Genomic DNA, 27,029 nt, shown 5'->3' with positions numbered 1-27,029 from the left:
TATCTGTAAGGGATACAAGAAATCTGCAGGTATGGTCTGACAAAAACCTTCATCACCTCTAATTCTGGCTAATACAGGAAATCATTTGCCCATACTTGTGACCCTTAAGGCTCTCTCCATTGGCTATGCCAGTGAAAAAGAATGTTTCCAGGGTTACCAGCTGTCTAAACAGTGGGCAGTTTTGTTTTGCCTAAATGAATTTTTCAAGGGTAAGAGTAAGTTTGCTTGGTTTCAGTGGATTTATTGCTAAAAAGAAATGGTAATTGTACTTCACAGTATGATTTCTGAGCAACCTCTGACCACCATGTGCTATGACACATGTCAAGCTTATCAAAGATCCAAGATGGATTTAGCATAATTTCTTAGGATTGTTTTCTTCTTTTCTCCATTTCTAGGCTGCTTACCTGGTTGGTATCTCGGATCCAAACAGCCAGGCTGGTCAGCAGGGTCTTGTTGACCCAATCCAATTTGCCAGAGCCAATCAAGCGATCCAGATGGCTTGCCAGAATTTGGTAGATCCAGCAAGCAGCCCATCACAGGTGATTCCAGAGGATGGCAGCGAGACCATCACCATTAGGACACCTGACTTTGCTGTATTTGTCCAAGCAAAGGGGTTTTGGTTTGAAACCGCTGCAGAGCTGGAGCGTGGCAACTGTGACACCCCTTTGACGTTCTGCCTGTTTTGTGCCATCTGTTTTTGCAGGTGTTATCAGCTGCCACCATCGTGGCCAAGCACACCTCTGCCCTGTGCAATGCCTGCCGCATTGCCTCCTCCAAAACTGCCAACCCTGTTGCCAAGAGACACTTCGTGCAGTCTGCCAAGGAGGTTGCCAACAGCACTGCTAACCTGGTCAAAACCATCAAGGTACAAATCCTGCTTAATTGTGCTTCCTTCTTCCTTTGTGGTCTTAGGTTTTGGGGATTTTTTTTTTTTTTTAATTCTTATTGAGGCAGAATGAGAACAGAGAGAAATATCTTCTTGCTTTCTTGGATATGCGTGGTTTAAAAAATCACTAATTATGATTCTGAAGACCTGAACTGGAAAACACGTTCAGTGCTAAGCTGCTGAAGTCCAGATGGAAAAATTGGGCAATATTAATACTAATATTAATATTAGGAGAGGCAGCTGGCCTATCCAGTATGAAACCCTTCAGCATTGATGTGTTTAATAAGCTTGCACCATAAGAATAGTCTACAAACAACTGAATGTGAAGGATTTTAATGGTGTTAAGTTCCTTAATATCTGGAGATTAGCATAAATATAAGAGAAAAAAAAAGAAATAATTAATACTGAGAACCAAACAGAAGCCATTTATGTTGGTAACAGTCTCCTGTTAATAGTAATCTTTTATTTTCCAGATACCTGCCAGCAATTTGGCAAGAGGTAGTTTTTCTTCATGGAAGCAGAAATAACACTTGTGAAGCCATAGAGGACTTGAGATTCTAAACCCTTCTGGAAGCCATTAGCAGATCTAATCCAATTTCATTAGCTGAAATGTTTGCTATGAGATTGTGAAAGAGATTGGGTGACTTGTGTGGAAATGAGAGCAATAAATTACTGGTTTGCTTAAAGAAAAAAACCACTGAAAAATTTAAAAATAGGTCTGTAGGAAACAACCACCTTCACAAGCCACAAAAAGGTAGAAATTTAGCCCTTCCCCCTTTGGAGCATGAGGGGCTGAGACACCACTTGAGAGAGTCGTGGGAGTGCAGTGATAGAAAGACCTTTATTCAGTCTCATGAAGCAAAGCAGCATTTTAAAGTTTAGGGTTGATAACCAGCTAAGAAAAGAAACACACACCTAAAAGATCACATTCTTTGCATCAGCCCTGCTTGTGGAGGAGCTTTCAAATGTCATAAACACACAGCAGTTTAAAACTGGGAAGAATTAGACCAACTTTCTTCAATTTTGCTGAGAAGCCCTTTCAGATGGAGCTCAGTCGTGGTTTCCTTTGCAGGCACTGGATGGAGATTTCTCTGAAGAGAACCGTAACAAGTGCAGAATTGCCACTGCCCCTCTGATAGAGGCTGTGGAAAACCTGACAGCATTTGCCTCCAATCCAGAATTTGTCAGCATACCAGCACAGATCAGCACTGAGGTAAGGCAGGATGCTGCACTTCCACCCTCCAAAAGCTGAAAATGTTCAATTAATCCTGTGTTGGGAGAGAGTGAGTGTACAGACCAACCCCAAAATGTTTCCCTGTGCTCCTGGGTGTTCTCAGGGCATTCTGCTGTCTTTTTTTAACGTCTGACCTTGAATTTTCCACCAATAGGATGAGCAAGTCTCCTGTTAGCAAAGCAATACAGCACAGGTGACTTGCATGCCTTGGTAGCTGGATTCTTCCATGTGATAAAGTAATAAATTGAAGTAATAAATTATCCTTTTCCCCTCAGTAGCAACTTTAACAAATGAAACCTAATTGGTTCTGAAAAGGATTGAAGGGACATCTCTGGGTTTTTTTCCTTTCACCCACAAGTTCTTCATCCTCAAACCCTGTAACTACAGCATAGTAGAATTTGAAGAGGCTAATAAAGGATTTGTTGGTTTTGAGGTTCTTTTTCTGTGAGGAAAAGAGATAAAAAAATAAATCCTTCAAGCTTCATAAAAGCTAGAGGTCATGTATTGTTACTGACTCTCCAAGTGCTGCTCCCTGCTTTTGTCAGGCTCTGTTCCCAATGGCAATATCAGATGATGCAGTAACTGTTGCAGTCTTAAAGCTTTGGGGCTATAATTGAAATGTAGATGTGTCCTCCAGGACCTGAGTTTACCACGAGTACCAGCAATAAAATGGATACAGAGATGATGACCCAGTTAGAGTCATCAGCCATCACTCAGTTAGTAGTCCAACCAACCAATTCCTGGGAAAAGAACACACCTGTTAAAGATTACAAGCTTTGTGACAAATAAAGTATATTTTCAATGATATTTCTGTAGTCTATGATTAGACAAGTGTAATTGTTTTCTCCTGTTTCTCAGCTGGAAGGTGCCTTTGTAAACCTCAGACGTGTTGCTTAGTATGTTTTAGAGAAAGCTGTTGGCCTGTGATTTTTTTATTTCTATTTCTGAGTTGACTCTCTTTGAGTAGTACAATAGAGGAAATTATAATGCCATTTTCATGATGTTAATTAAACAGACTTCTAGGAGCAGGAAGTGTGGACAAACTCAATCATTTAAATGTTCTCTCTCTCTTCACGTGCCTTTCTAACCACAGGGGTCACGAGCACAGGAGCCCATTCTGGTTTCTGCTAAGACAATGTTGGAGAGCTCCTCTTTATTGATCAAGACTGCCCGTTCTCTGGCCATCAATCCAAAAGACCCTCCTACGTGGTCTGTGCTGGCCGGGCATTCCCACACGGTCTCAGACTCCATCAAGAGCCTCATCACCTCCATCAGGTATGACTTTTGGAGGAGCAGCCTGGTGGCAATAACTGAGCAGCTGCTCTTCAAGAAAAATACCATATGGCCATTAGCACTGTGTTATTTTTCCACGGATGGAAATGACTCTGTGATGCACAGTATCTCCCCAGTTACACTGGGTGTTTAATCAGAATTGATGACTGCAGCACCCTGCAGCACAGGGCTGGTCTGGGTTTGTGTTCTGTTCTCCTGAGGTAAATGTAACAGAGAATGCTGTACAAAATGGAAATTGTAGCTAATATTACCTCCATGTGCAGATCCTGTACCAATGTGTAATACAGGGGAAACAGCTTTTTCTTTTTTTTTAAGGTCAGACAGTGTATAAATTACCTTTGCTGTCTGTTCTTTGCTATAGTGTTCTCTGTGTAGTTGCAAGAATCCTGTAGCAAGAAGTGAATATTCTTTATTTTTGGACTGAACCTCTCTGTCCATTTCTCAAGGAAAATTTTAAAGCATAGATCTATATTTAACCTCTTTGTATAGATTAACTTGAAATGGCATGAAAACAGCGAACCAAGCAGTGTTCACAGTTTTATTGATCTTTGATAATGATTGTACTGAAATAGCAAACTGGATGTCAGGGCAAAGTACTCAGAAACTAATCTTTGGTCAAAAATACCTGGGCTGAATGTAACACCTGAGGAATTGTTTTCTGAGACAGTTGTCTCAGAATGTGAATGTTTTTTCCTGGTGTCTGTTGCAATTTTCATCAAAACCTTTATTATTGGACCAGTCTGACCTCCCTGAGGAGATTGAATTTCAGCTTTTCTTCTGAGGCAACCATTTTTGTCTGTGTAACACATTAAGAAAGGAGTGGGGGTCTGTGTGTGTGTGTGTGAAAGTCTGTGCACAGATACCAAAATGCTGTAGGTGGAACAAAGCTGACCTTGGTCCTCGTTGCTCTTCTCCCAAGTGTTTTATGTACTGTCAGGTCACCCAGCACCCCTGTGTGATCCAGGAAGGAGCTGCCTCCTGTTACAACCCACTCCAGAAAAAGGGGGGGGGGGTAACCCAGGTTCTTATCAATAATTCCCTTGGGGTGGATTAGAGTGAAATGACACTGAATAATCAGTGTCTGAGAACATATCTAGGTAGGGTTCATTTTAACACTTTTGTTTGAACAGGTATGTCAGCATTTTGGGTGTTGTCATCTATATCATCTATCACAGGGATAACCCCTGGGGGGAAAATGCACAAGGGAGAGAAAGGAAAGACAGGATAAGGGTAAGGAGAGTAAGGAAAAGCAAAGCTGAGAGTGGAAGGCTGTCTATAGTCACCACCCACGGGGTCCAACAATGGAACTTGGTAGTTGCAGCTTCCATGTCTGTCAGTTGAAGTGGTGTCCTTGGTCCGTTGGGGGTGAAGGAGGGAAGCCCCCACACTCCAAGAAGTTATGAGTTATTATATCCATGGTTAGTGTCCCAGGCCATGCCACGAGCCCCCAACACCTCCTGGGTCTGTGCTGAGTTTCCAGGAGGGGTCTGGCCAGAGGGTTTTTCCCGCCTTTCAAGATGGGCAGAGGGGGAGGGATGGGCTTTGATGGGCCATCAGAGGTATAATGCAAAAGTCCTGCAGAAGCCTGCAAAAGTCCCTTGGCAATCCTAGAATGCATAAATCATTAACCATTTCAGTCTCTGACACCTCCTTCCCCCCAGGCTCAGTTCTGTGTCTCTGTCTGGCAGGGACAAGGCCCCGGGGCAGCGAGAATGTGATTTCTCCATCGATGGGATCAACAGATGCATCAGGGACATCGAGCAGGCGTCCCTGGCCGCCGTCAGCCAGAGCCTGGCCACCAGGGATGACATCTCCGTGGAGGTGAGGGACAGAGCACAGGCACACAGCGGTGCTGGGCAGCCTCCCTCACCCTGCTGTTTTCTGGGCGTTGGAAGATTTGGAGCTCAGCCCTCGGCACGATCTACTGCCATGAGGGGAGAAGTGTCCTTACTGGAACCTTTGTAGGCAAAAGCATGCACTGCCCCAAGTGTAGAGATGATGGAAAGATATTGGTATCACCAGGCAAAACCAGAGGTGAAAGTAGTTATTTTTTACTGCCACCCACATGTTACTCTGATTTCCTGTGCTGACTTGACAGACTGAGGGTTCCTGTGCTGCTGTGCCATTTGGAAGCCAGGGCGTTCCTGAAATTAATCTGTTACTAGAAGTCCAGTGATGTAATTGTTGATGTCCTCTTTCTTATTGCCTATTTTCTCCTCAAAAAAGCAGAATTTGAAGTTGATATTGATATGTTCACATAAAAAAAGCTTCCTTTTCTCCCCCAGCCCCCTTCTCTGCCCTCTTTCCCCCCCTCCTCCCCCAGCAGCTCACATTGAGATTCTCAGCTTGGTCTTTTCATGCTGTTGCTTCTTGAAATTACATGTTTATTCCAGTGGTTTCTTGGGGCTGTAATGCTGGGCACTAGAAACACATGAGACCAAATTAAGCTGAGCAAAAGAGGCTATTGCAGGAAATACGTTGTAATTCTCTTTTATTGGAATGATGAAGTTATCTTGGACACCACATGGAACTGAAATAAATGTTACCAAAAATGGCATTTATTTATAAAGCAGTACAGGAGTATTACAAAGAACAGAAGTAGTATTTATTTTCTCTTGCCTTTTGAGAGTGAGCTAAATCTTTGTGGCTTCCAAGACATCAAGTGCCTCTGAATTAAAAGCCAGTATTTATGTCTTGCTCAGGTTGTTAATATGCTTTTTATTTACTCCTGTCCCACAGACAGTGCTCAGGAGGTCAGTGCTCATCTGTCCCTCAGAGATGGCATATATTTCCTTTGGCTTTCCTTAGTCAGTGGATTTCTCCTATGAACCTCAAAGTCTACAGCAGAGCTTTGCTGGTTTTCTGGTTGGAACAGCAATGCTAGATCTTTGTCAGGGCAAGAATAGTTTGGGAGACTGGGAGGACGTTGGTCACATTACAGTGAGAAGGGACACCTACCCCCAAAGGAGCCACCTTCCCCACACTTGTCGTATAAACCTAAAGAGGGGCAGATCTATCTGAAAGAGAGTAAAGGAGAAGAGGATTGAAAGAGGGAAAAGAAGAAAGTCCATAAAGCAAGCTGGCAGTGGATTTCTGCGGGGCAGTGGGACAGTGTTGGCTGATCGAGGGTGGCTGTCACAGTGTGTGCAGCTGGAGAAGGGAACAGCTGTGGTGGTCACTGACCCTTTCTCTCTCTGTTAGGCCCTCCAGGAGCAGCTGACATCAGTGGTGCAGGAGATTGGCCACCTCATTGACCCCATAGCCACCGCAGCCCGCGGAGAGGCGGCTCAGCTGGGCCACAAGGTACTGTCCTGTGACAGGGGCACTGGAGATCCCTGAGAGCTGCATGTTAGGGGATACCCTCATGTCATAGCAGCTTCTCTTCCTGTGGGAGAGCAGAAGAAAGCATGTGTAAGGAGGAAAGATCTGGAATTTTCAAACACTTGGAGCCGAGACCAAATAAACCTGTTTACATTTGGGGCGAGAGGGAAGGTATTTTCACTGAGGTTTTTGATGAGGGGCTTTGTGTAAATGTGCCCCTCTGCTGTACAGAGTGTAAGTATGATCAAACTCATGCTTATCAGATGTCTGTCCAAAATATCACTATATATTCCTGAGAGAAAAATAAATGACAAGTTTTCTGTGTCAGTGTATTTAATACTGGAAAGGAATCACTCTGTTAGTGTGAGAGCTCTTCCAGAGTTGTACCTGACTGTTTAACTTTGGAAAACCATCAAATATTTCATAGTGTCTCAACTACTGGCAGTTTTGATTCTTGGTTTGCACACCTTTGAGGTGTGCAACAAATTGGGATTGCTAAGATGTAGGTAGTTAGGGAGTCACATTCCTCTTCCTGCTTGTGAGGTGAATGTTGACCTGAGTTGACAGCGCTCTCTGAGAGCCAGGTTTTCCTGCTGAATGCTGTTTGCTTTGACACAGTGTAAAAGGCCTTATGTTTGTGAAATGATTCCTATGATTCAGGGTGGGGTTTTTAAATTTTTTTCTTTAATTATCTGAGAAGCAAGATAGAAGTCTTAAAATTTTATGACTCTTGGCTGTCCACATAGTCTTTTAGATGGAGTAAACCTTTCAATATGTTTTCCAGCACATGAAGACATGAAGTACTGCCATTTTTCTTCCCCATGCCAGCCTTCCCCTTTCCTAGAAAGTTGCTTATAGCCCCCACAGACATATGCACTCTTGAATTTTTGAGGCCTTGGGTCTACCAGATGATGCCACAGTGGGCTATTTGTGCATGTACAGTGGAATAATTTGTCCCAACACATTACAGGGATTTTGTATCCAGTAAAAACTGTAGAAGGAAAGTCTCATGGATTTCTGTTGTGGCTTTGTAGATGATGTGTCAGGTGACAGGTAGACTGTAAAAATATTCATTCTCATGTAAAATGTGCTTATTTCCCTATAATATGTGTGCAGCCCAAAGCAGGTGTTTCCTTAGAATGAGTGTAATGGTTTGGGAGCTGAGGGAGTGGAGGTTGTGAATATGAGCAGTCCCAGAGGTGAACAGAGCAATCCAAGTCCAGTACAGTCCCATCTGTCATCCACAACAAAGATTGAGGGATTCCTCCCTTGCTTGGAGGAGGCACTTTTCAGGGATGCTTCTGAGTGTCACGTGGCTCCTGTGACAGTCTTGAACACAGTTCTATATGACCTGAAGGGACTATGTGCTTCCAAGGGAGGAGGCACGTGGCTTTACAAAGGAGCTGGAAGATGGGGGGAGACAGAATCACTGGGCACAGATACAAACCCAGCACTGTACAGTGCAGACAGGGTGTACTCCTTGAGCCAACCCATGTCCCTGTGGTAACCAGGGAGCGGGGTTTCCCCTCAGTTACACCTGAGAAATGTGGTTAATGTCTTTCTGTGGTTGTTCTGGCTTTCTTAGGTAACACAGCTGGCAAGTTACTTTGAACCCCTGGTTTTGGCTGCGGTTGGTGTGGCATCCAAGACACTAAATCATCAGCAGCAGATGACTGTGTTGGACCAGAGCAAGACACTAGCAGAATCTGCCTTACAGATGCTGTATGCTGCCAAAGAAGGGGGAGGAAACCCCAAGGTAAGGTGGTTGTGTGGAATTAAGGATGAGAGAGAAAGGCAGGTGTGGCAGAAAACCCAGCACCTTCCCACTGTAGAGCCAAGGGATGTGTTTGCAGTGGAAACACCACTGCCGGCTCTCCTGGTGTCTCCTGTCAGACTGGGAACATTTCTCCAAACCAGGGTTCCAGTCTGCCTCACACATCCTCTCAGGGGACACTAAGTCAGGGTATGACGGCAGCTCTGTAGGCTCTAATACAGAAAGCAGATGGTTAAAAACCAGGGCCTGCCTGGTCCGTGTCCCAATGGGATGGGACCCTGCCCAACCACAGCAGAGATGGAAGGAGCAGCAGCACACGACAGTTAATAACTCAGGTGTGATTGGCTCTGATAAAGAACCACAGTCCTTAAAGAATATTTGAAAAGACTGCAGGGCCTTATATAAGAGGCTTAAAGTGTTGTGTGCCATGGCTTCTTGCAGGAGTTAACAAATGTCGTTCTGGCTGCTTTGCTGCAGTGTTTTACTTGTCATCTTTGCCCTGAAGTGTTGTTTTCAGTGCTGCTGTTTTCATTTCTCACATTTCTGATTCGCACGTTGCTTGTCATAGAGAGCAGTTTCTGACTGTCTGTTTTGTCACTCTGTCCCTTCAGGCCTCTCACACTCACGATGCCATCACTGAGGCTGCCCAGCTGATGAAGGAGGCTGTGGATGACATCATGGTCACCCTAAATGAAGCTGCAAGTGAGGTTGGCATGGTTGGGGGTATGGTGGACTCGATTGCAGAGGCAATGAGCAAGGTGAGCATAGAAATTCTGACCCCTTTTTCACTTTGTGCTTGGCAGCTGATCCACACTGCAGGGCTCTGGAGAAGCCGGTGCTGATTCCTTTTGGCAGTGGTCAGTCATGACATGCTGTCACAGGAAACCTAAAGATTATTTGATTTTGCAGATTGTGAAATAAAACCGATGTGGGCCATGGGGCTTGTGTTTACAACCTACACAGTACCTGTCAGTAGAATTGCTACAAAATACTTTTGTTCAGCAATATGCTGCCACTTAACTGCCATCTGAGGTCAAGCAGCCTCTTATTTTTGCTTCCTTTTTTCCTTAGCTTTCATGTCAGTCTCTTAAATGAACAGCAGGCCGACCTTGAAGCAAGTTACTTTCAGAGGAGATGATGTCAAAGCTTTAAATGCCTTGCTGTGCTTTGTAATGCGTTCTACTGAAGATGTATAGTTGCAAAATGTACATAAGTTCAATCCAAATAATTGGCTTTTCCTATCCTGACTTAAGAAATGAAGACTTTAGCACATAAAGAAATCTTACATTATCTTCTGGCACAAACATTTTGGTTTGTAACTGTTGCACCTTCCCTTCTATATTATCTGAGAAGTGCAGGTGGTTTGACTTTGGGGGAGAAGTGGACCTCATGCTCAAAAAACTCTGCACTGTGTATTCTCCATGTCTTCCATGCTCATAACCTGGGCTAAAGTATTTGCTGAGCTTCTCTGTGCATCCTGGTGCACTGTTGTCACTTGTGTATCTTGAGAGAGAGGGGATTATAAAATTGGATGTATAATACAATTTCACTGTTGAGTGTAAAGCTGCCGGTTGTGATTTTTTTAATACTGTGTTTTTCCCTCTTTCTCGCAGCTGGATGAAGGTACACCTCCAGATCCCAAGGGAACCTTTGTTGATTATCAGACAACTGTGGTGAAATATTCTAAAGCCATTGCTGTAACAGCACAGGAAATGGTAAGAAATTAGCTTACAACAGGGTGCAAACTCTGTGTGAATAAGGAATATGGAATTATTTGCAGTGTTGTGACACTCTTGATCATCAAATTTTCAATAAACTTATCTCTTTAGGGGTAACAGAGCAAAAGAAGAGATGATTTTGTCCATTTAACTCTTGGATCTTAGTGGTGGGATTATAGGGGATCCTCTGTGGGAGGAATGCTGGATTGTATTGTGGCTCTTCTGCTCAAAACCTTCTTATTTGGCTCATTTTTGAGGAGAAGTGAAAGGAAAACTTTTCACCAACATGCTTTTTCATCAGCCTGTTTAATTGGGCTGAAATACCACCTTTTGTTGATTGATGACTTCAGGTTACCTTTCACACTCACTGTTTCATTTAGCTTGTGAAATAACATCAGTGTTTTCAGGGCCCTGTGATACTCAGTGAGTGAATGCAGATCAACATCTCACATTTTCCTTGCCTTTCTGTGATTCACTGGTTTGAACAAAAGAAAAAAGAGACACCTGTTGAATGGAGATTGCTTTTGACTCATGTTTCACAGTAATGCTTAATGTGTTTGCCTTTTGCACAGCGCTGTGGTTGCAAGACAGGTTGATGATCTATGACAATTTATTTTTGTCTAAAACTAGTTTTGTCCCGGGGTGGAACTCCATGGCTTCTACTAAGATTAATTGAGACAGAAGAAATATCTCTGTTAAATGGTAGGCTTTTTCTAAAGAGAGATTCAGTTATTTCACAGAATCAGCAAGGTTGGAAAAGACTTCTGAGATCATCGAGTCCAACCTGTGACTGAACACCAACTTGTCACCCAGACCATGGCACTCAGTGCCACATCCAGCCTTTTCTTAAACACCTCCAGGGATGGTGACTCCACCACCTCTGTGGACAGCCCATTCCAATGTGCAGTCACCCTTTCTGTGAAGAAATTCTTCCTAATGTCCAACCTAAACCTTCCCTGGCACAGCTTAAGGCTGTTGTCCTCTTGCCCTACTGCTGGTTGTCTGGGAGCAGAGACTGACCCCCACCTGGGAGGATATTTATACTGATATAAAGTATTTATACTGATATATAGTATTTATAATGATCTATAGTATTTACACTGATTTATATCCTGAAGTTCTACTGAGATGTTCTGCGTAGTCCTGCCCGTTGCTTCTCCATCCCGTTCCCACATGTGAGAGGTGCTTCGCATCAGTCCTCAGATTTTTTCCATTTCCATGCTCCTTTGCCATGACAGCTGAGACTGATGGAGGTTAGCTCACCTTTGACAAAATAAGGTGGCTGTGACACACAAAACCCACTTCTCTTCCCGGTCCAAATACCCGGCCCCTTGTGTCAAAGAGTGAGTTATCGGCTCTAACTGCTGCTCTTTGGTGACCCGTGTGTTCAGCGAGTGCCTGGTTACCGTGACTCTAATAAAGCATGTTTGCTTGGGTTTTCTTGGAGCTCCTGCTGGAGAACAGGTCCCTTCCATGGCAAGGGTTTCACCCGTGTCGCCCGCGTGGCCAAACGACGAGTGTGCCTCTAATCCGGAGCGTATTAACCGGTTGTTCTCACGCCTGTCGTTTCTCTCTCGCCTGTGTTCTCTCCCCAGATGACTAAGTCGGTTACTAACCCGGAGGAGTTGGGAGGACTGGCATCGCAAATGACCAATGACTATGGGCATCTGGCTCTGCAGGGCCGGATGGCCGCGGCTACGGCAGAACCAGAGGAGGTCTGCACTTCTTGGGCCTCTTTATCCTCTGCACGTGGTGGTGTTCACATGGGTGTTTGAGGTGGTTTGGAGCTGGCTCCCCGCCAAGTCTCCAAACCTCACCGCAAGAGCTCCCCCCCCAAAAAAAAAAAAACCAAGGGAAAAGAAAAAAACCCAAGAGAACCGAAACAAGAGAGAGGCAGCTAAAGCAATATATATAAATATATTTACACTTGTATTACATTTATATACCCTTGAAATACATGTACGATTCCAAAAGGAAAAGGGAAAGGGAAGGGGGAAGGAAAACAAACAAATAAAAAACCCAAAATAGATATACACACGATCAGAAACTCAGGATCTAGCAAACTAAAGAATTAGCAAAAGAATATCTTACTACTCTCCTTGGGACAACAGGAAGTCACGCTGGAACGACCGCCGGCAACCTCCGTCTCCCAGGGTCGGCCAGGCCTTACCAGGCCTCGCTCCCCAACACCGACAGCAGGGAAACCCACACCCTCAGAGCCAAGGGAAGGAAAGAGAGCAAAGGCCTCTCCTCCTTTCTTCTTATACTCCTGGCTTACGTAAAAGTTGTAGGGAATACCGGGTAATCTGGCCACTTCCTTGGTTACAAACTGGTCACCAAGTAAGGCCCAGACTAAAATTACCACAGTGTTCTTTTACTGTGGAGAATACAGCAAAGGCAACAAGCCTTGTTGTAAGAATTACCCACCCAAAGAGCAGAAACCCTCTGGCAAAACCTCTGTCCGGCTTCAGAAAGGAACAGCTTGGGATAATAGTGGGCAGTTCCATAGGTTGTGACAGAACCTCCTGAATTACTTTGAGGCTTTTGCTTACAGGCAACTTGCGAATACAGAGAAAGCTCTTGATTTGTTACTATATGGCTTTCCTTCGATCTCACATGTTTTGACAAGTTACAAATTTACATATGCTTTTTCATCTTGCCTCTAAGTGATTTCAAGCATAACTTCCTGTCCTGAAAGTGAGAGTCAGGCAAGTGGTAGGAGCACAAGTTTCTTTTGCTGACAGGACATGTTCTGTACCTCAGAGTCAGAATGTGATGTGTGAGAAGCGTCTCATGTGCCTTGTGCTGAATGGGGAAAACAGACTGTTCACCTCAGTTCATTAACCTGTTATGGCAGTTGCTGCATTTTCTCTGAGCCCAACTACAGGAACCCTTTTACCCCTCTTTTCTCTGTGCCCTTGGTTATGGCGCACAGACAGACTTTGTCGAGATGGGATAAGAGGATATCTCACTTTCTCCAGATGTATCAGATTATTTAGATAAAAGACCTTCAAAGAGTTTTGGGCTTTGTACTTACATATCCTGCTGATACTCTACCTGAGTGTTTCATGCTATGTGAGAAGCAATGGCTTGCACTTGGCTTGATATTACATTGAATCGCCCCTTCTGCACGTTACTTTCTGCCTGAGGTTGAAATAATTCCGTTTGTGATACTAATGGCTGCAATCCCTGCTCATTTATTAATCCCCAGTCACACCTGTATGCCTAAGTACATGCAGGTACTGAAACTATCACATTTCTAAACAGGGACCATGCATCTTATGATGTAGGATTATTAATAAATCAGAAGCAGCAACAGCAGGATTGTCCATGTTTCAGTGCTCTGCATGTATGTGGTTGGTTCTGGAGACTGTGTGAGGTTCAAAACCAAACAGAATCACGCACTTTTTGATGCAGTTTAATCAGTGTAGACTGTAGTAAAATATATAGTTTTTACCCATCAAAGGTCCCTTGAATAGAGCTCACACTGACTCACATACATACCTTATCCCTTCTCTTTCCCGGGCTCTGGTTCTCTAGTGCTCCTGTTTCATCAGTGAGCCTTCTGTGGGGTTGTGCTTCGTGCACAGTTGGAATTACATCTGTCCTCTCTTTCTGATCTCTGCAGAGTGTGTAGAGGTGGGCAGATATTGGTAACAAAGATTCACCAGAGCGACCGTGTTTCCGTTTCTATTGACACAGTGTACCAGCATGACATCTGTTTATTTGCTTTGCCCTTGATTCCTTTCTCCCTGTACCTCCTTTACCATCTAGATCGGGTTCCAGATCAGGACTCGGGTGCAGGAGCTTGGCCATGGATGTATCTTCCTTGTGCAGAAAGCTGGAGCTCTGCAGATTTGCCCTACAGACAGTTACACCAAGAGGGAGCTGATAGAATGTGCTCGTGCTGTCACAGAAAAGGTAGGACAGCCTTCTGTGCTGCCCCACTGTGTTTGTGTACTGAGCTTCCATGGAGTAAAACAGGCAAGTGGCATTTGGGAAATTGCTTCTTTTAACTTCACATTCTAGTCCAACAGTGTCTGAATTACCCAGAGTTCTTACTTTTCTCTCAAGTGCTCAGTGCAGTTCACATGCTAGGTTAGCACATGAATAGCCCTTGCTCATGCCTTGCCTCATATGAGAGGGAGATTGGTCCGAAACTAAATCCTGAGACATGAGATGGCACTTAAGCCTTCTGAGGCTCCCCCTGGCCGCAGTCACTGAGGTGAGGTTGGTCCATGACACCTGGTTTCGTGTAGCAACATCCTCCCCTTTTAAGACCGGGCCAAGGTCGCTGCCTAGAACTCCATCTTCAAACTGTTGAGGCTTCTTGTCCCTTGGAAACATCCCCTTCAAACAGATGGCCTGGGGAGCTTGGATGGGCTGAACCTTTTTTTGGACATGAACATTGAGAGTGAGTGCCAGTTGCTTCTGGATCTCACCAAACACTTTGGCCCAGCCTGTGTTGGTGTGCTCTCAGCTGTGCCAGTTTGTCACTGTGTTGTGCCCCAGGAGTAGCGACGACCCCAAATTTAGGCAGGGGTAGACAGTGTCTTGTGAGTAAAGGTAAAGCTGATAAAGAGAGTCATAATGATTCTCAGTACCGACTTTCTTTTGATGACTGCCTTGTTGCTTTATGTGGTTTCCAGGTCTCCTTGGTTCTGTCTGCCCTCCAGGCAGGGAACAAAGGCACCCAAGCCTGTATCACTGCTGCCAGTGCCGTGTCAGGGATCATTGCAGACCTGGACACCACCATCATGTTTGCTACTGCTGGGACCCTCAATGCTGAGAACAACGAGTCCTTCGCAGATCACAGGTCAGTGGGACTGAAGGGGATGGAGGGGCACAGGGGACAGTGGACCTGGCAGCAGAGACTGGCACACGGGGGTACATTTTTACCTGTCTAGATTCATGTGAATGAAATTGGATGAGGCAGTGGAGTGAGAGGAGAAATAGGACAATGGGGATGTCAATAGAGCACAGCAAACTTGAGTTTGGTGCTTTCTGTGATGAAAGAATTTTAAAAAGCTGAGGAACATCTGGTGACAGAGCTTTCAATAGAAGACTGCAACTGTAGCATTATTTTGGCTTTTTTTGGGTTTTTTTTTGTTTGTTTTTTTTTCATTCAAGCTGTCTGATTGCATGGACTACCATGCATTGCTATTCCAGTAGTGAAAATGAGCTGTCCGTGATGTTGAAGAGGAATCTTTTATATACTTTTTCCAGCAGCTGTTCTTGACTGTCTGGCTGTGTTTGTCTTGCTAAATCATGCTTATGGTTAATGCTGCTGTGGACAGCAGTGGTGGGAACAGCACAGCCATGCCACGCATTTTCCACTTTGGCAGAGATAAGCCCAGCGTTCCTTTCAAGTGGCACCTGCAGCAAAATAATCCCACAGCATTTGCCATCACAGTAACAGATTTACAGCATCTGACTGTTGCTTCTTTTACAGTAAAGCCCAGGCTTCACAGCCAAGGCACTGCCTTACTGCTCCACAGCCTAGTTGGCCGACACAACTAGTGCATGGCCAGCATTTATTTCCCTCCTCCCCAGTTGCTGAAGGAAGAGGAAAGATGCAGAGGTGTCTGAGCTGCTGCTGTTCCGCAGACTGAAAGTCAGGGCTTTTCATACAGGTGTCATTCATTTCCAGGCTGACATTTTACATGAATAGGGTCCTCGTTTCAGTTCATTTGACTTGTTTGTGAACTGCATAATCAGAATGATTTCTTCTTTTATCCAGATATTGCTTTGGATTTGTTGTGCTGACAGGTCAAAACATCTATATAGGGGGAAGTGGGGATGGAATCCTGACTAGGACACGTTCCCTGTTCCTGTTGCCATTCTTGCTATTACCTTCCCTGCAAATGATTATTATTTTAGTTTCCTTACAATATGCTGATTAATATAGACATTCAACATGTGGTACTTTTATCACAACATGGCCAGATTTTCTTTTGGTGTTCAAATCCAATGCTCTCTGCTGCTACTGCCCTATCTAATTTCCTTTCAAGATGGGGTCATTTTAATAAACTGCCCTGCATCTGCCCAAAATGTTCTGCTACTGTTTTAATAGTTGTCTTTTTTTTTTTCCAACTTCCACCCCAGCCTGTGGTATATTATGAGCAGACACTGGCATGATGGCTTAGATCAGCTCCTTTATGTAGCTGTTAGTCACCATAACACTGGAAAACACATTTTTTTCCTCTTCTCTTTTTCCACTTCCTTCCCTGCTTCCTCTTTTTTTTTTTTTTTTTCCTACAGGGAAAATATCCTGAAAACAGCAAAAGCTTTAGTTGAAGACACAAAATTGTTGGTTTCTGGTGCTGCCTCAAGTCAGGACAAACTGGCCCAAGCAGCTCAGTCATCAGCCAACACCATCACTCAGCTTGCTGAGGTAGTAAAATTGGGAGCAGCAAGCTTGGGATCCGATGATCCTGAAACACAGGTGAGATGTTTTAAGATATTTCTGCTACTCTGAAGGAGAACAGAGACAGTTTTCAATTGGGAGAACTGTGTGGGACTTCTGCTTTTAAACAACACAATAGGGTTCATCTCCTGTGGGACTTTTCTGGGTTTGCTCAGATGTCACTGGTTTTTTACAATACAATCAAGAGGTTAAAGCATTGAGTGGAACTAGTTGTGCCTTTGTATAACACTTCTGCTTTTATTTCACTGCTGTGTTCCAGCTGGGATGCTTTTGGCGAAGGATTTGGCTTAGTTTTACTAACTTGTGGTTGGACCCCTGGCTCATCTCATTTTTGTTCTAAAGAGCCTGCATATCCTTAAAGCTTACAGCTGGACTGTGCACTGTGTTACTGGTGGGGGCTGACAGGCTCCTGCCATTCTCCCCCTATATCTGACTGCTTTTTCAATTGACTTGGTCACTTTTCAATGTGGATCATCTCTAATATTTCTTCAGCTGTTTGTTTAGATCTCAGTGAAATGGAGGTTGCCAACATATTGCAGATGTGCCTGTGGTGGGACTAAAATAGTCTGAAACCCCCTGCTCATTTGGATAATGCTCTGAAACAGATGTGTGCTCTGTTTAGCTTGACCTGTGTGATGAACTAAACTTCTGACATGTTCCTCTCTAGGAATATCCTCCTGGAAGCACTTTTTCTTTCTTTTTTTAAACAGGAGATTTTCCATAATTCAGCAACATCTGCAGAACATTTATCACACCTTGCTTTTCTCTATTTGTAAAAGCTGAGAATACAGTACTTAAAAGCTGTTGTGCACAAGTAATTATTTCTTTGGAGCAGTTTTCTATTGCCAGTTTGAAGTTGTAGGTGCATCATGTGTCCTAAATGCAGCACATGATACTCTCAGAATTTTTTTCATAGCAGTAACATTTATTTTACCTGGTATGATAGTTTCAAATGGCTCATGCTGTAAGTCACCCCATGACATTGGCAGCTGGACAACAGAGAATCTCATCACTCTGTCCTATTTCTCAGGTTTTTGTCTTATTTGTGTGGTCAAAGAGCTTCTGAGCTACCAAAAGCTAATTAAACTTCTCACAAAAAGCAAAGACTTCTCTTGTTCTTGCAGTGAATTGCAAACACGAAGGGGTGAGGCTGATTTAGGGTTATTTATAATGCTGCAGAAATGCAGTTATTGAGAAGTGATTCCAGATTTGACTTTTCCTCACTTTTCAGCATTTAATTCCATATAAGCTCTTAAAGAGTTCAACTTCCCCTCCAGACCCTTCACCTAAGAGCTTCTCTGACAGCTTAATGTCTTTGTTGTGTTGTGGCACCCAGAACTGCACACAGTCCTCGAGGTGAGGCTGCACCAGTGCAGAGCAGAAGGAAATCTCACCTGGAATCAGCATTTCAACTTCTTCCTATGACAGGAAATAGTCAATTTTATAGACTCTGACTGGTGTATGAAACACTGCAGCTCTCAGCACAGCTTTTCCTCTTCCAGAATATTCAGTGTTTGACTGGGGTAGTGGGAGGGTGGTACTATTTAGTAGGTATTTTTTTTGCTGTGTTCTAAAAATCACACCCCCGTGCAGACTTACCCCTTTTGTGCCTGAGCCTTGCAGCTCTTTCTCATTCCTGCAGGTTGTCCTCATCAATGCTATCAAGGATGTTGCAAAGGCCCTCTCTGATCTCATTGGTGCTACCAAAGGAGCTGCCAGCAAACCAGCAGATGATCCCTCCATGTACCAGCTGAAAGGTGCTGCCAAGGTAACACCTTACCCTTGCATTGTGTTTGAAGTGCCTGTGCAACCACATTGGATTGACATGTGAAGCTTGGACCAGGCAGTTTCTGATTGCCTGAAAACTCATCTCCCTTTGTTTCATCGTCATCCTGGGATGATAAAGGAAAACAAGATGCTGTTGAGTTTGGATGAAGCTCCAGTTTTTCTAGGCTGTCAGATGACTTTTGTGGTTTTGGTGACAGAACTGTAATCCTCCTGAAGAGAAATGTCTCTCTTTTATAGGCCGATATCTGAGGGCAGGTTTTCCTTTCATAATGATATAGACTAAAATTTATCCAGTATAAAATGGTATCTAGATACTACATTCTAAATAATGAATGTTCAGGACAAGCAGGGGCTCTCCTTATTTACACCTTGCAGCCTGGTGAGGGAAGGGGGGAGGAAAAACAACCTCCTATAACTCTGTGTCAGGATATTGTGCATTTCCAGCTCCTCTCTCCTGGGTGTCATCATGAAGCACATAGGTATCAAAGCTCAAAACTTGCAGAGATTATGCCATACCTGTGATACCTTTAGCTTTATTTTCCCTGCACCTGAGCTGTGTTATTGCATTTGCCTTACAGAGATCGTGTGGATTTGTGTCTACAAAATATTTCCAGGGGTGGAGATCTCGGTGGTGTTATTTCTCTGTGCCTCTCTCCCTTTCAGAGCACATGCTTACAGTGTACTGTTGAGGCACTACTTGAAAAATAACTCAACTAGTCAAGACAAATGGCTTTTTGGCTCTTCCCACTGTGAAGAGGTGTCTTTGACAAGTCGTCACTGTCAAGAAGTTAGCTTTTCTGTCTCTCCTTTTTTCATTGCAGCTGTTGTTTGTATCTCAATATACTGGGGTGGAGGAAGGATGTAACTATTGCGGTGACAATTAGGTTATTCTGCATCAGAACTATTGAGTTTGTTACAGGAACAGTAACACTGATCCTGTATCTCCATTTGGGTTTGAGGCTGGTGTTTGACTCCTTGCTCATCTGGGGTTTTATCTGATTGCAGAGAATGTACTGGACACATTTCAAAAAGCAATACCATCCCTCGATTCATGTCCCCTTCAACTGGCAGTGTAAGATGTGCAGGAGGAAAAGACAGTAACATGCTCTAGATAAGCTGTGATTTTTCCATTTTTTGGTAATTTTTTTGCCAGAACACTCACACTTAAGATAGTATCTCTCTGCAGTTAAGTGTGCAACGTTTCTGCAGCTTATGAGGAGCTTGCAGAATGTGGCCAGCACAAGAGTTGGTATCTAGTCCTGTAAAACAAGTACAGTTCAAGAAGTCTCTTAGGTCCTATTTGAAGTAACAATGCTGCCTACTTTAATTTGCCTTGCTTCACACCCTGCTGTTTCTGAAAAAAAATGGGAGGGAGGATTCATGGATTTTTGTCCTCCCTTTTCTCTTCTGCAGGTGATGGTTACAAATGTCACATCCCTTTTGAAGACTGTTAAAGCAGTGGAAGATGAAGCCACTCGAGGGACGAGAGCTCTCGAGGCCACAATTGAGTACATCAAGCAGGAGCTCACGGTGAGAACAGAACAGCCCTTTGAAGTGTTTTTTGGGAGTGTGTCCTTGCACTAAACCAGGCCTGCCCACAGCTCCTCCTCAAGCTGTGCTTTACTGCCTTGCACTGCACTGGGTGCAATTTGGGTCTCTCTGCCTGCTGCAAATCATCTCTGAAAGTACAATTACAGTCCACTTCAGCCTCTCTACTTTCACACATTTCCAGTCCCCACTTTGAGACTGAAGATGCTCCTGTCAAGTACAAAACTGAAAGCAGCTGCTTCCTTCTTCTCTAGACCTTAAGCTTTCCCTACAGATATTATTTTCTGAGTCTGATGCTGTTCCTTTTATTTTTTGATCCTGGCTTTGGGAGAGTCTCCTCAGCATCACTGCCCTACTGCATCTGCAGTTTAATCTTGTTTCTATTTTTCCTTTATTATAAAGTGATGCTACCAGGGATACACAGCCTGCTATCTGATATTCTGGGTGAGCAGGAATTAATGATAGCATGGAATTCTCTCTCAAATAAGGTGTTAGACCATGACAATTGTTTTCCTTCCTCTTTAAGGTATAAAAATACAGCCTCCAGCTGCAGCTTTCAGTTATTTTTTTTAACTAGCACAGTAGTCAGTGCCATAAATAATACCTGCATATTTGCGAAGGAGCCTGATTTTTTTTTTCCTTCTTTTACTTACAGTCATTTTTATTAAAAAAGCCCCTATAGATACAATCTTCAGCAGAAAATTCTTTCATGTGTAGTCTGTGGATTAGCAATTCTTGACTGTAACAGCACTGGCACAGCTTTGTCTTGTCAAGTGCTCTGCATAGAACAACCAGTTTTCGTTGTGTGAGCAATGCTGTTGTAATGGAGAAATTTATTTAAAATTATTTTCTTTCAAAAACCTGTATATAGTCATTGGGAATTCCTATGGCAGTGGTAAAACCTCCTGACTTGGTACCTGAGCAGGAATGTTCTGTACGATGTCTAGTGCATGTTATTGTCATGTATCCTCATGAAGGCCTGGCTTTACATCCCTTCCTGTAACTGAGCTAAAGCCTGTCCAGATCTGTCACTGGAGGATTGGGCATTGTTACTTCTGCTTTCTTAGTTAGGTTGGTATCTGTTTGAAGTGTTCCTCCTTTTGCTTTTGCCAGCATTGCTAAGGAATGGATCTGTGGTGGTGTTGCCACCTCTTCCATGGGGGGAAAGGTGGAGTACTAGGGGAGGGTCAGGAGGAACAGGGGATGGCTCAAGTGTGTGCTCAAGAAAACGCATCAGGTTTGATTTGGAATTCCAGGGACTGAATCTGAACAACGTCAAATATCCTTCACATATTTAGCCAGAATTCATTTTTTGAACATTACTTCCATTTCTGGAAAGAGAAACTGAAAAACTGATGAGAGCACAGGATAGACCTGGCTCACTTCTGTCCAGACGTTTGTGTTCTGAAGGCACTAGCCTGCTTAGGTTGCACTGTGTGGAGTCAAGAAACCTTTCTTGATTAATTGTGCACTCCAGATTGTCCCTGCACTTCATGAGAATGGCAAGTAAATAGAGACTAAAGCTTGGGAACAGAAAATACAAGATCAAAGTGAGGTTACCCAGCTCTTCTTACGTTCGTGTTACCGCAGTTCCTGTGTTCCAATATTCATGAGTGCTGTGCACTGCCAGATAATTGGAACTATTTTCACACAATTCACCCTGCAAAATTATATCTTTAGGTTTCTGAGGGGGAACTAAATATAGTCAAAGAGACAACGTTCCACCTCTGCTGTTTTAAGACACATTTGAATGTTTTAGTGATGCTCTCGATCTGTACTGCTCTGTGCTGTCAACGAGGGCTTGGGAGGGCCCAGCCTTTGCAGGGGAAGGATCTCCTCAGGTGAGCAGACCAGCCTAAACAACAGACAGGATGAAAAAAGAGTATAATTAAAGGAATTGTAATTCTTATCATCCTGTAATGCTCTGAACAGCTGTCTGGAACAACTGTGATCCAGGTAGTTACATGGCAGATGAGATGAAGGGGTTAACCCTTTTTATTGCTATCCTTCCCTCAGCTTATTGTTTCCCTCTGGAGGTGAGCAGGCTTATCTGATCCAGGCTTATGACAAGCAAGAATGATATCCAAGTACTCCAAATATGTTTCTAATTTCCTGCTGTTCAAGGGCTGCTTCCCTTTGCCGCCTCCTTCTCGCGGTCGTTCTGCCGCGACGTGAGTGGTCTCAGACTTTCCCTTCTGTTTTCACTTTTAGGTGTTCCAGTCGAGCGAGGTTCCAGAAAAGACCTCATCACCTGAAGAGTCCATCCGGATGACGAAGGGAATCACCATGGCAACTGCCAAAGCTGTTGCAGCTGGGAACTCATGCAGGCAGGAGGATGTGATCGCTACAGCGAACCTGAGCCGCAAAGCAGTCGCTGACATGCTGACAGCTTGTAAGGTAAAGATGCACTTCCTTGCCTAACAGTGAGCTTTTTGTGTGTGTCTGTGCCTCTAAATCCGTGGAACACTGTATTTTTGTTGTTCGGTGTCTTTGTGTTAATACTCTGCTTTTCACGTGAGGAAGTTGACAGTTAAGAGAATTTTAAGGGAACGTGTCCCTCAGAAGGATTTTGTGTGCTGTGCACACACAAAAAGCAGCATTAATATTGACTGTTTTCTTTTTGTGAAAATGAGAAATTTTATTTGAGCTGAAATTTCCTCGTTCCCAGTCAGAAGACAAATAATCTGTGCAAGTGGTAGAATATACAAGTAATCTCGTGGTCACAAATATCATTTCAGTATTCCTAGGAACAGGGAAAGGAATGGTGAAAGGAATCACTCTGGTCTGTTTTTAATATTCCTTTCCCCCCTAACCAAACCTGTCTGTTTGCTCCATTTCTTCTGTGCTTTTTCAAAATGTTTTGCATTTGCACTAAAAATAGTGGTGCCCTGTTTTCTGCACTTGCTCGAGCTAGACAACTTTGAAAAACTGCCCTGCAAAACCTGGGGAGAACTGTGTGCTGTATAAAGGGTATGAAGCCATTTGGCTTTGTTCTGATGACAAAAAAGACCTAGGCATAAAGAATTAAAAAATGGGATTCTAAAGATCTCATTCCTTTTGGTCTTCAGTAGTAGCTGTAGTAGTAAAGTGCCTTTACCTGTAAATCATAGTTATTTACTTCTGCACTTCCATGTGTGGAAGGTGACAGTGAAATAATGGTGCTCTCTGTGTGCTGTCTGTTTTCAGTATTTGGTCAAATCCTAACTGCCTACGTCAGTCCCAGGTTAATTTTTAGCCCAATACTGCCCAAACAGAAGGGTTAATTTTGCTTTTAAAATGATCCTCATGCAAAAGTGCAAGTTCTAGTATAACTTAGAACTGGAATTTTACAAAACCATCGAATAAAGCTTTTTATCTTGACTTAGCTTTCTAACAGGTTTTTTAGCACCTCACAGTTCTTGACCACTTTTCATTCCCCGAATTTTGATTCTGTCCTCTCCATAACCTCAGAAGGTCAGCAAAACAAAGCAGCTCCAGTTTGCATGGGAAAATTAAACTGTACTACTTACATGAGAACTACCATAGCCTAATTAGTGTTAGGGACAATCCAGTTAATTGAAACTAGTAAGGGAAGCTCAGAACAGTTTATAGTTGTGCAACATTCTGACAGATCAATTCAGGCATCAATCCAGATGCACATCAATACAGATCCTCTGGCATTTTGAGGTGACCAGTGCAGGCACATTTTAGTTTTCCATCTCTCCAAACAGGCAGCAAATTTTCAGGAAGAGAATCCTCTCTTTTTAATAACATTACAAACACACTCGCAGGCACACACAGCCCAACACTCACTTTTGAACGTCGATTTATGAACATTCATATTTTATATTTGTGTTTGCTCCCAGTTAATGTGAATGGCTTCTGAGTGGTTCATGCTTTGCAAGCGTCCAACAGGATGGAACTTCCTGCAGAGTGAACAGTGGAGGTCTGGGATGCTGGAAAAGCATTTCTGATCTCCCAGGGAGTTGCTTCGACAAAGAAAGGAAAATGGCTGGGAATCATTTTATTACCTGTAATGATACAGTGCCAAGGCATCAGATCTAGTTTTGTCTTGTCTAGCTTTCTTAAGGTCAAGAGCATTTATTGGGCAAACAGGAATAAAAGTCTTCAGGAATACTAATTTTATGCATTATCTAAAATGTAGGAAAAATAGTCGTGTCACTTAAAAAAGCTTTTATATACACAGCCTGAACCACACGATTTAGAAAATCTTGGTTTAGGTCTTGATTTAGAAAATTCTGCTCAGAGACTTAGAAATCTTATGCCATTAATTCTACAAATGGATTACTGTACGTGGCATTTCCATGGTAAGCCACATTGCTTGACTTTTAGGGGTAGGAACCAGCAGTCACCCCACCGTGCTGTCAGAGCTGTGTGATGCAGTGCCACTGGGGTTTCGTGAGGTTTGACAAATACTAGAGGGATTTCTAGTGTTATTAAGCTAATCTGTAGAATAAGCACTTGATAAATCATCAGATTTTTATGTCCTTTAGGCTAAGACAAAAGAGTGTTTGTATGATCTGTTGTAGAATTGTACAGAACGTAGCTCTGACTTCCCTGGTGTCAGGAATTTAAATGTAAGTTCTCTTTCACTGCCAGTTGCCTCAGGCAAGTAGTATTAGGGATTTGAATTATTAGCAGCTATATAAATGCTTGTGCTTTTTCTGCTATACATGAATTTACAGTGCTCATTACTAATTCTGTATTTATAAGTAGATGTTATTTCAAAAGACAATGAGGTTGCTTACTGGGGGATGTAATGAACTGAGACAACTCTCATTAAAGTCAGTGGAAACACTGTAATTACATTTATTGAAGAGTAGAGCAGGCCCTAAGATAACAACAATTACTTTCTTTATTACCTATTTGTATAAAATAATGACTATGCAGTAAGTAACCTGTGCATAATATCAGTACTTGTAATGATTGCTGCTGGAAAGGAAACAGATACGGAAGGTCCATCAAAACCATAGAAAACAATTGCAGTGAGTACTCATTTAGATCATTCCATAGCCAGGAGATTGAGGGAAGCAATTATTCACCTTTTCTCAGCACTAGTCAGGCTGAGTCTGGACTTGGGCTCCCTGCAAGGGTGAAGGCACTGACGGCACTGGAGTGAGCTCAGTGGGGCTGGAGCACAGGGCCTGTGAGGAGACACTGATGAGCTGGAGAAGAAATGGCTTTGGAGGGACCTCAGCAGCCCTCAGACACCTTCCTGCACCAGTGATCCCTCAGGGCTACAAGAGCTGCTGCCAGAGCCAAGCAGTGTTTGCTGCCTTCGTGTTCTGAGAGCACGTGAAGAGAAAATGAGGACTGGGAGTGGAGAGAAGCCTCAGAATGAGGAAACAGATCTGTGTTCTGGTTCATCTTGAGATGTTTCTTCAGACTTTCTGCCTGAATCTGGAAGAGAAAGCACTTCTGTTCCAAGTCCCAGCTGCAGTAGTGAGATGTCTGTCGGGATGTTTCTGGGTTGCAAAATGACTTCTGAAATTACTTTTGTCACCTCTTTAGGCTGCTGTGAAGTATATGGATTTTTTTTTTGAAGATTCATTAAGTCTTAAAAATGCTGCCAAAATATTCAGGTATCACTCTTGGTTATGTATGCAAAAGATGGAGGGAACTTGATATTTCTCTCCTACAGGTGCTTGCTCTAATTGCCTGTATTACAGTAATATTAAGTGGAAGGACATTATAGGATGCTTTACAATATATTCATAAGAAACACTGGGAGATCCTTTGCCCTATTTGAGAAATTTAAAAAAATGTTCTGAATTTTTTGGGCTTCTGGAGCTCATTTGAAGTGGGCTGAAGGCGAGGAGAGTCCTGTGCTGTCTTCTCCCATCTTCTCACCCTTTATGTTATTTGCTGGCAGGATGAGGAGGTGAAGGAGGCTCGCAAAGCCCTTTTCCTGCTCTGCTGATCCTGAGTTTCCCTGCAGAGGGAGCCCAGAGACCAGCGCCAGGCCCAGCTGCTGCCAGCGCTGGTTGGGATGTTGGGGGTTGCAGGAAAGGGCCTAAAATAAGCAAGCAATGAGATAATCCCCAGCCTAAGGGAAGATAAGAGGCTACAGGAGTGGAAGGAGCTGCTCTGTGGGAGGAAACGCTAAATTTTTTAATTTTTAGGAAGTTTCATCTGTCAACAGTTGGTCCTTCTGTTCAATAAAAGAATTCCCTAGAAGTTTACTGTAGAAAATACAAGGCTCAAAGAGGCCACAGTTTTCACTTTTTATTAAAAATAAATTGGGTGAGTCAGTCAGGCTTCTGTCAGATGTCAGACATTATAATTAGTGGAAGTCCTTACCAAGTCAGAGATCTGACTCTGCTTCTCTCTGTATTTACACAGATGCCCCAGCACTGCTATTGCTTTGTTAAATCGCTGTGTCAAGCTAAAGCCATTAAGAAGCTTTTATTTACAGAGTGGTACCAGGCAATGAGAAGCAGCTAATGATTCTTTTGGTGGATGGGTGGGTGGGTTGGTTTGGTTTTTGTCCCTCTCACGTAGAGTAACAATATCCTGGAACTTCCACAGCACTTTTCATCTGCCATTTGCACATGTTTCTATAAGGAACAAACTCTTTATCTTGTGGGATGGAGAAGGGAAAGTGGGACACCCACGTTTGACCCGGGCACGGGGCTGGTGGTTGACCTGTGACTGGCCCAAAGTCTTCTGGGGCCAGCCCAGAGCTTTGCTGTCAAAGGTGGCCATTTCTTCATCCATGCTTTGATGGTGGGCTGTCCAGGCTTACAATAAAAAACTGGGTTTAACATATTTCTAACCTGTGAGATGTAAATGGCCTTTTATGTGTGGCAAAACTGTGCTTACAATTTTTATTTTTATTGATAGTAATAAAAAAAGAAGAGTCACAATAATAAAACCATTGCAGTGTAGAACAAACAGTGTGTATATACACAATTCAAGAGCCCAATGAGCTCCAAGTGCCTTTTAGTATTTGCATGAGAAGAAATCCTAATAGAGAAGAAAACTCTATTTTCAGATGATTCTTTAAGAGTTTCTCTCTTTGTTCTGAACTGGCAGCAAGA

General features: G+C 43.4%; 1 protein-coding gene across 2 annotated transcripts in view; it reads left to right on the top strand.

The window, feature by feature from the left end:
- Positions 1–27,029, top strand: part of TLN2 (talin 2) — a 155,914-nt gene that overhangs the window by 107,761 nt on the left and 21,124 nt on the right. For both annotated transcript variants that reach the window (XM_017816944.1, XM_017816942.1), the window contains 16 exons: positions 396–539; positions 704–865; positions 1,959–2,099; positions 3,214–3,395; positions 5,102–5,234; positions 6,615–6,716; positions 8,320–8,490; positions 9,120–9,266; positions 10,122–10,223; positions 11,822–11,941; positions 14,001–14,147; positions 14,876–15,042; positions 16,488–16,671; positions 18,296–18,421; positions 19,855–19,971; positions 22,201–22,386. In XM_017816944.1, coding sequence (XP_017672433.1) covers positions 396–539; positions 704–865; positions 1,959–2,099; positions 3,214–3,395; positions 5,102–5,234; positions 6,615–6,716; positions 8,320–8,490; positions 9,120–9,266; positions 10,122–10,223; positions 11,822–11,941; positions 14,001–14,147; positions 14,876–15,042; positions 16,488–16,671; positions 18,296–18,421; positions 19,855–19,971; positions 22,201–22,386 — 2,331 coding nt within the window. The remainder of the gene's footprint in view (positions 1–395; positions 540–703; positions 866–1,958; positions 2,100–3,213; positions 3,396–5,101; positions 5,235–6,614; positions 6,717–8,319; positions 8,491–9,119; positions 9,267–10,121; positions 10,224–11,821; positions 11,942–14,000; positions 14,148–14,875; positions 15,043–16,487; positions 16,672–18,295; positions 18,422–19,854; positions 19,972–22,200; positions 22,387–27,029) is intronic.

The sequence above is a fragment of the Lepidothrix coronata genome, unplaced genomic scaffold (genome assembly GCF_001604755.1).
Source record: "Lepidothrix coronata isolate B3197 unplaced genomic scaffold, Lepidothrix_coronata-1.0 Scaffold58, whole genome shotgun sequence".
NCBI classification, from domain to species: domain Eukaryota; kingdom Metazoa; phylum Chordata; class Aves; order Passeriformes; family Pipridae; genus Lepidothrix; species Lepidothrix coronata.
The sequence above is the reverse complement of the archived record's forward strand: the minus strand, read 5'-3'. Positions and strand labels throughout refer to the sequence as shown.